Source organism: Hoplias malabaricus, chromosome 7, assembly GCF_029633855.1.
Source record: "Hoplias malabaricus isolate fHopMal1 chromosome 7, fHopMal1.hap1, whole genome shotgun sequence".
Classification (NCBI taxonomy): Eukaryota; Metazoa; Chordata; class Actinopteri; order Characiformes; family Erythrinidae; genus Hoplias; species Hoplias malabaricus.
Window position 1 is genome coordinate 2,124,610 of NC_089806.1, and position 8,930 is coordinate 2,133,539.

The 8,930-nt window shown below is 40.6% G+C and overlaps 1 protein-coding gene across 1 annotated transcript; it reads left to right on the top strand.

Moving 5' to 3' along the window:
- Positions 1-3,539: 3,539 nt before the first annotated feature.
- LOC136701639 (zinc finger protein 892-like) lies at positions 3,540-8,632 on the top strand. The gene is made up of 2 exons (XM_066676275.1): positions 3,540-3,614; positions 6,972-8,632. Exon 2 carries the CDS (start codon positions 7,076-7,078, stop codon positions 8,117-8,119), a length of 1,044 nt encoding a protein of 347 aa, XP_066532372.1. The 5' UTR covers positions 3,540-3,614; positions 6,972-7,075; the 3' UTR covers positions 8,120-8,632.
- The last annotated feature ends 298 nt before the right edge of the window (positions 8,633-8,930 follow it).

An 8,930-nucleotide genomic window follows, 5' to 3' on the forward strand; every position in this document is an offset into this window, starting at 1 on the left:
AAATATGGGCCTCAGGCAATGAATGAATAAATGAATGAATAATCTATTTCTCCTTTAATGTTCTTTGTTCTGTGTATAATCATTATCATATTATTATTATTAGATCAGATTCAGCTTTATAGTCATTGTGTAAAGTACAGGTACAGAGCCAATGAAATGCAGTTAGCATCTAACAAGGAGTGCAAAAATACAGTACTATAATATGAACAAAGTGCAGGAAAGTCACCAAGGCCGGCGATGCTGTTGTCACAACTCGTAACATTAAGGATAGTGAATGGGTAATGTACAATAAACGTATATATGAAGTGCAAATGTAAGGGGTATGAATCGTGAGAGCAGCATGTGTAAAGAAAAGACAAGTATGCAGAGTGAAGAATAACTTGCGCTGTGTTTATATGCAGTATGTACAGTAACAGTGCAGAAATGTGTGTGCAGTTATAAGAGGAAAAGGTACAGTTATAGTGCAGAAAATGCAATGATGCCGTTAAAGTGACAGTGTGGAGTTCAGCAAGGTCACAGCCTCAGGGAAGAGGCTTGTGTAATTCCTGCCAGATGAGAGGATGAGAAACATGCTTGATGATGTTTTTTGCCCTCACTAGGCAGCACTTGTGGTAAATGATCTCAGTGGTGGGAAACTGAGTGCCTGTTGTACGCTAAGCTGTTTTTACCACCAGCTGCAACGCTTCATGGTTAGATGCAGTACCATGCTGAGATGCATTTTGTGAGCATATTCTCAGTGGTACAGCGATAAACGTCCATCAGTATCTTATAACACGGATGAGCTTCTTGAGGATCAGTAGGAAGTGAAGACATGTTTGTACCTTTTTAACCATGATAGAAGAGTTTAGGGCCCAGGTTAGATCATCAGAGCTGTAGATGCCAAGGAACTGAAGATGACACAAGCTCCACTACAGCACTATTGATGTAGCTGGCAGAATGTGCTTTATTCCTGTCTCCTGAAGTTCACAATGATCTCTTTGGTTTTCTAAGTATCAAAGATGATGTTCACGATTGTAATCTAAAAACACTTTTTAGAAAATTCAGAAGATATTTCCTCACCATGTGCTGCTCTTATTTTTGCTGTTTCATATCAGTTGATGTGGAAGTGTCTCCAAACTCCGGAGATGGTTAACTGCATTACTGAAAATGCAACTTGAGTTACAGACGAGTTTCTGTGTCAATTCAAACAGTGAATAAATACTTACAGACACTTCAGCCATGTACAAAAAACAGTCACAGTTCAACTTTAAAAAGATGCTTAGCTTCTGAACGTAAACAACCACAGATAACCATTTACCCACAGGTCTGAGCACTGGATTGCACCATGTAACCAGGTGATGCAACTCATTCCTGATTTGACCTATTAGCGTGATGTCATCCGTAAAATTAATTATTGAGTTTGAACCATAAACAGGAATACAGTCATGGGTGAATTTCAGAGAACAGATGAGGACCTAGAACACAGCCTTGTGGCATGTTGGTGTTCAGTGTGATGGTGGAAGAGAAGAGGCTGTCTAACTTAACAGAGGTCTGCTAGTCAGGACGTCCAGAATCCAATAGCAAAGAGATAAGCTGGTTAAGCTTGGAAATCATCTTGGAGGATATCAACAGCATTCTAACCTATGAGTTTTGACAGTCCAGGTGAATCAGTACAGTGTGAAGTGCTGTTGCAGACCCATTGACCAGTTGCAGCAATAGACATTATGAAGTGGGTCCAGTGTGGCAGACAGATAGGACATTTAATTAAAAATAAATAGTCTTTCGAAGCACTTGGGGATGATGGGAGTGAGTACAACAGAGTAGAAATCATTCAGGGCTGAGGCAATTGAATGCTTTGGCATTGGCACAATGGTGGCAATCTTATATGTAATTTAAACAATTTCCTTGGCCAGCGATAGATTGGAAATGACCGTGAAGACCCCAGCCAGATGCTTGGTGCATGTTCTAAGCACACGGCAATGTCCTCCATCATTCACCTTGCTCAGAGTCTAAATGGCTGCTCATCAGGTAAATCTTTCTTGAAGAGGCTCACCCTATGAAAGCCAGGATAAGAGTGGTTGAGCCCTTCTGGGAGCAAGGCACTGTTAGTGATGGGCACAGTATGGGGTGGGTTGAAATCCGTGACTGACTGTGCATCTTGCCACACACGGCTTTGGTCTAAGAAGTTGAAGTTCTCTTCAATCTGTGGTTTGTAACGGCATTTAAATTTTATGATGCCTCTTCTAAGATTGGCTCTGGTTGAGATATGTCTCCTGGTGTTTAGGAGAAATTGCAGCTTTTCTAGATTTGAGCATTTTATTGCTTCACCTCTCTGATTGGTTACTGCAATATTGCTAAGCTGTTCTTCTCCTCCCTTCCTACTGTTCCTGTCATCTCCCGAAGGGATTTGGAGGAGGAATGGAGAGAATGTGCAGTAACTGAGGAAATTGGACAGAACTGATCCCTTTCAAATATGAAGCTGATACAGATGATGTGAGTCAATCACAGATGCTGCAGAGAGCCAGCACATATACAGCAATTCTAACCACGTAATTGTGTTGTGAATGTTTAATATCTGCTTATATTTGTTCATCTGCTGATACCTGCTGCATATTTGTGATAATGAGTTACATTTGTGTGAAGCCTTCTCCATGTTGGTGTTCTCTGAACCACAATCAGTGAAGTCTTTAAAAGACTTCCTGGGCAGTGTACTCTCGGCTTTCCTCTGCTGGAAGCAGTGTCCGTGTGGATTTCATACAGCTTCTTTTTTCTCTTCCTGTATTTAGGCAGGTGCCAAGATGGCATCACAAAGTCTGTTTTCAGGTCACAGAGAGGAGGATGATCAATAGGAAAAAGCAGTAACATTTAAGGTTTTTGAAAGCTCCCTTAGGCATCTTGGGCTTAAACTTGTGCAGACCAAACGTAACCTCACCTGGTTTGATATTGTAACACTTTAGCACCATCAGCATACCATGATGCTAAAAGCCATCTTTTTCAAGAATGTTCTGTTTCTACATTCATTCATTAAAATGTTTTTTTTTTTTTTGGTGGAGTGTGATATACACACATACACACTAATCATGACTAGACACGCTTGACTGAATGCATTTCTAATATAAATAAAAAAACATAGATGTAAGACCATTTAGATTTTTACCTCCTCCACAAGCATGTAACAAATGCTCATATATATCTGCTCCATAGTATTTTATTTTTAAAATGTTTAATTTAAACTTTTGTGTTCAGTAGTAATATTTATGGGGCACTTTTCAAGGACCAAAATAACTTACAAAATATCACACAAAACAAAGAAAAACACAGCAATGCAAAAACACACAACAGCACAAATAATATGAGGTTATGTTGTGGCAAGTGGACAGCACAGAGCTCCTTCAGGACCAGGGTTGAGACACTGAGCTGTTATATTTTCAAACTGAGTAGGTCAGATTAAAGGGTTATGTCTCTGTTGTGAGACTTTTATGTTGACAAAGTGAGTGGGGCAGATTGCCATGATGAACCTCATAAAAGAGACTTTTATTTTGACACAATGAGTTGCTCTGCTTGGCTTTGTTGTTTGTGGATGAGCAGTAGGAGAGTTGTGAGCTGAAGCTAAATCAGGAGGTGTTTTACTGAAGGTAAAGATCTGTGTAAGACTTTTCCACACTGTTTACACTGGGTTTGAACTCACTCTCACAGAAACGGGGGACACATGTTCTCTCTCTGAAAAGGAAGATGGAGAATGGTGGAAATGTGGGAGATGCTCCACACTCAGCTCAGGAGGCTAATGCTAGCTCTTAGCTGGGACTGTGGGGTGGTCAGGTGTCCTCATATTTTTTACCTTGTTGTGTAACGCTCTATTTCTGAAAATACACTGGGGTTATGAGGTAAAAAGTTGGTCCTCCACCAACACTGCCTGTGTAAAGAACACAGTTCCACTGTTCCACACCTCAATGCTGAGGGGGTTTATACATTTCTAGTCCACACTTAGTATTGGGTAGTTTTCAGTCACAGGGTTCCAATGACACAAGTAATCCAAATGCTTCATTGGGAGAATCTAGAGAATTGGAAGGTCACTTGGTAAGTGTTGTGGGCAGTGGAGGAAAGTCATATTAAGTTTTTGTTCTGAACACCTTACGATGTTCTTCCAACTCCACAAAATCTTGGAGTTTTCTCGTTCATGAGGAGGGGTTGGTACATTGAAGCATATTGAGCTCGTATGTTTAATGTCACACAGGTTTGGATTATATAGAGCCACAATTATTTGCTTAGGATTTTTGTAGGTTTATTGGACAGAAAATGCCTAGAGATTAATGTATTGACTAGTGGTTGTTGGATTTTATATAAATAAGGTGGCTAGATTTGTGTGTGAAGGGCAAAATAATCAAGAAGGCATATGCAGTCTATGAATATTGGTAGATTGGAAATTGCTGGTGAATGTAGGTATAAATCTACAGGGTCCATGCATTCAAACGGTGCTGTACTCTGAAAGGAAAGTAATAATTTATTTTATAAAGTTAACAAATTCATTTGAGGATGCAATAGATGAAGCATTCGAAAGGAAGAAGCTGAAATTCACTGACAAGACGGCTGAGATGAGAGAATGAAGGTGCAGGCACATGTAAGACAGGTGGAGATAGGTGTTAGGGTATATGTAGCCATGCTTGTACAGTACAGCATTAGGGGCCAGAAACTAAGGGCAGCTGTGAAGGAGTTATCATAAACATCTGAAAAGTCTAGTCAGTGGTTGTGGATGAAGAGAGCACTGAGTAGGACAGGCTAGAGCTGGGCAATATGGACCAAAAATAATATCTTGATACGTGGGTTTACTCCGGGTGCTCCGGTTTCCTCCCACAGTCCAAAAACACACGTTGCAGGTGGATTGGCGACTCGAAAGTGTCCGTAGGTGTGAGTGAATGTGTGTGTGTGTCTGTGTTGGCCTGTGAAGGACTGGCGTCCCCTCCAGGGTGTATTCCCGCCTTGCGCCCAATGATTCCAAGTAGGCTCTGGACCCCCCGCGACCCTAAATTGGATAAGCGGTTACAGATAATGGATGGATGGATGTAGGTGTAGATGAGACATTGCTCAAAAAATAAACTATTGGCATATATTAAATAATAATGCTCCTTAAATAAAACTTGTTATTTTCCTGCATAACAAAAGACTCATAGCTGTGCTGTTAAACTGAAAACAGAAAACATATAGAGCAACAATAGCAAAATGTTGATGTTGTGTGTACTCCTGTACGTCCAGTACTTTGTGCAGCTAACAAAACATGTAAACAGACTGAATGAAATAATAATAATAAAAAGAAATCCATCCTTCAGTCATCAATAGGGCTGGGCAAAATGGACAAAAAAAAATCATATGGTGATATAATAAATAATTGAATTAATAATTGAATAAATACATTCAGTTTTATGTGTTAGCTCAACCTCATCTCTCAATTTTTATTTTATTTTATTTATTAACATAAAGACTGAAGTACAGGTCAAATGACTTTATTAATTTACAGGCCTACAGTGTCTGTAATAAAGTGCTTTTAAGAACAGTGTTTGGCTTTGTGCTCCCAGTGTGGACTTCTGGGAAATAGCTTGTCTGCAGACAAGCACCTTTAATTTCCCAATCTTCAATAAAGCGGATAGTCATGCTCAAATAAGGCTCACAGGTGCGACTTGACCATGTATCTGTCGTCAAGGCAAAATATTTTACTCTCACGAGCCTGTTGGAAAGGGTCCGTTGGACGTGCAAAGAAATTGCGACTTGACAATTGGTATCATGAGTCAGGAGTATTAATCAGCCTTTTGGAGCCCTTTTTCTCTACTTTTGAGATGGGGAGCATACCCTTTTGCTCTGTAGTAAGCAATCACTTTAGTAATACCACACTAAAGTGGAGGGGGGGGGGTGGTAGCAGACGAGCTGAGCAAAGCACAGAATGACCCTGTACAAGATTTAGACTTCTAAAAACTTAAAATATTGGTATAAGCCTCCATGTTCCACTGTGTTCTATCTCAGTATATTTTAATATATCGACATATTGCCCAGCCCTAGGACAGGCCAGGTGAGAAAGGCACTGTGCTATTGTGGCTGCTGGTGATGTATTACATAAAGATCACATGGAACTGGTGGCACTGAGCATGCATTAACAGTGCCAGTGGGCCTTGGTACAGCTTTAGTCACCAGGGAGGCCAGTGTGGATTTACGGTTGTTGATGGTTAGGGGAATGTTAGAGATGTAAAACTAGCTTGGGGTGGTTTGGGATGCCAGACTTCACTGTTGAGCTTCCTGGAGGTGTTGTGGGCTTAATTTAGAGATTCACACTGATGAGGGGAGGTGCCTACCTGATGAACACCATGTTGGAGCATAATGGTATATGGTAGCAGAAGGCATTCAATCATTTCCCTCGAGATATTCTGTGGGAGGTGCTCTGGGAGTATGGGGTACTGGGCTCTTTGCTACGAGCTATCCAATCCCTATTTAAACAGAGCAGGAGTCTGGTTCGTATGGCTGGAAGTAAGTCCGACTGGTTTCCAGTTGGAGTTAGACGTCGTTAGGGCTGCCCGTTGTCACCGGTTCTGTTCATAATTTTTATGGACAGAATTTATTGGCATAGCCAAGTGGCAGAAGGTGTCCAGTTTGGTGGTCTCAGGATTCTGTGTCTGCTTTTTGCAGATGATGTGGTCTTGTTGGCTTTATCGAGCTGGGACCAAACTGGATCAGTTTGCAGCGGAGTGTGAAGTGGTAGGGATGAAAATCAGCACCTCCAAATCTGAGTCCATTGACTCTGTACCAGTCTGTTGTGGTAAAGAGAGAGCTGAACAGAAAAGCAAAGCTCTCGCTTTACTGTTCAATCTACGTCCCAACCTTCACTTATGGTCATGACTTTTGGGTAGTGACCGAAAGAATGAGATCACGGGTACAAGTGGCAGAAATGTAGTCACTGATAAGAATTCGATATTTAATGTTTTATTTTCCTTTTTGATTTTCTATTCCAGAAAAAGAAATCATCCCTTTGGTGTTGTCTCCTGTCCCTGCTGTCCATGACATTCCTAACTTCCACAAACTCACCAGGAAATATCACCAAGAGGAATCTATTACAATGTTGAAATTAGAACAGATTAAATGTGAGGATACAGAGTGGGGAAGTTCCAGTTCTCCAGAAACAAAATCATCTTTACTCCACACAAAAACATCTGCTAGAAAAACAGAGAAAACTACAGGAAAACTGAAACCATTCAGCTGCTCAGACTGTGGGAAGAGTTTTAATCGAAAGGGTCATCTTCATGTACACCAGCGCATTCACACCGGAGAGAAACCATTTTCCTGTTCAGAGTGTGAGAAGAGTTTTGCCCATCAAAATTCTCTGTACGCTCACCAGTACGTTCACACAGGAAAGAAACCTTATCAATGCTGTGAGTGTGGAAAAGGTTTTAATAATCTGCATCATTTCCAAACACACCAACGCATACACACAGGAGAGAGACCTTATTCCTGTTCAGAGTGTGGTAAGCGTTTCAATGACCTGCATTCTTTCCAATATCACCAGAAGATTCACACGGGGGAGAAACCGTATCAGTGTTCAGAGTGTGGGAAGAGTTTTACTGGTCAGAGTAATCTGAAAAAACACCAGCGCACTCACACAGGAGAGAAACTGTATCAGTGTCCTGAGTGTGGGAAAAGTTTTACTCAACCTTTTAATCTAAAAAAACACCAGCGCATTCACACAGGTGAGAAACTGCATCAGTGCTCACAGTGTGGGAGGTGTTTTACTGAACTGGGTAATCTGAAAAAACACCAGCACACTCACACAGGAGAGAGACCATTTTTTTGTTCAGAGTGTGGGAAGAACTTTTCTCGGCTCAGTATTCTACAAAGTCACCTGCGGACTCACACAGGAGAGAAACCATATCAATGCTTGGAGTGTGGGAAGAATTTTAATCATCAGCATCATCTTAAAAACATATGCACACACACACAGGAGAGAAACCTCATCAGTGCTAAGAGTGTGGGTAGAGTTTCATTGAACTTGGGAAACTCAAGACATCAGCAAATTTACCTGGAACCACTGGTGCTTCCAGATATTTTGGGCCTCACTTCCCCAGGTCACGCCAGCCTCGAAAACGTAACCTTAGTCAATGTCTGACAAGCAGTGTAAATTTTAACACATAGCCAGATGCTTCATAATTAGCTAAAATTAGCAAATAGATTTTTAAAAAGCCCCCAGTTTGAACTTTAGCTCATGTAAAAATACTGAAAATTGGACACTAATATAACTTACATAACATAACTCAAAAATCAGGGCAGAGGCAGGGATAAATTGTTTAGCATAAAAAGCTGCTAAAAACACCTGTTTTGATTAAATGGTTATAATGGTGGGGAAACAGTTCTCTGGTTTAAGTTCAGATGCATTGCATCTTTTTAAGGTGGGATGTCATGTTTAGGAAGTTTAACTTGTCCGTATGTTCTATCCACTCTTTAAATTACCACAGAAACTCATTTGTAACCCGTTTAGTTTATTAGCACTTTTGGTTTGTGTTTACTTTCATTCAGTTAGCTCGCTTCTGAGTTTGGAGACAATCCCACCTTAAGTAATCTGCAACAGCAAATGTAAGTCAATATTACCCACCTGTGGAGCAGGAATAAAGTGATAACTTCAGTTTGTGGTTTTGGAGTTCTCTTCATTGGGTAAAAATTTCAGATGCCTCTGTTATGAGCAGAGAGAGGGGAAAGGAAAGTTTTCATACTGGGAAAAAAGTCTCTACGAGGGTTCTTTAGTAAAGAACATGGTTCCATATAGAACCTTGAACACAATATTTTCCATAATTAAATGGTTCTTTGCATCATGAAGGGTTTTTTCAGATTGTTGAAAATGTGCTACGGGTGTTACCTAGGAAAACGGTTCTGTAAAGCACCAAAAATAGTTCTTCTATTGTAACATATGAACATGAAGCTGA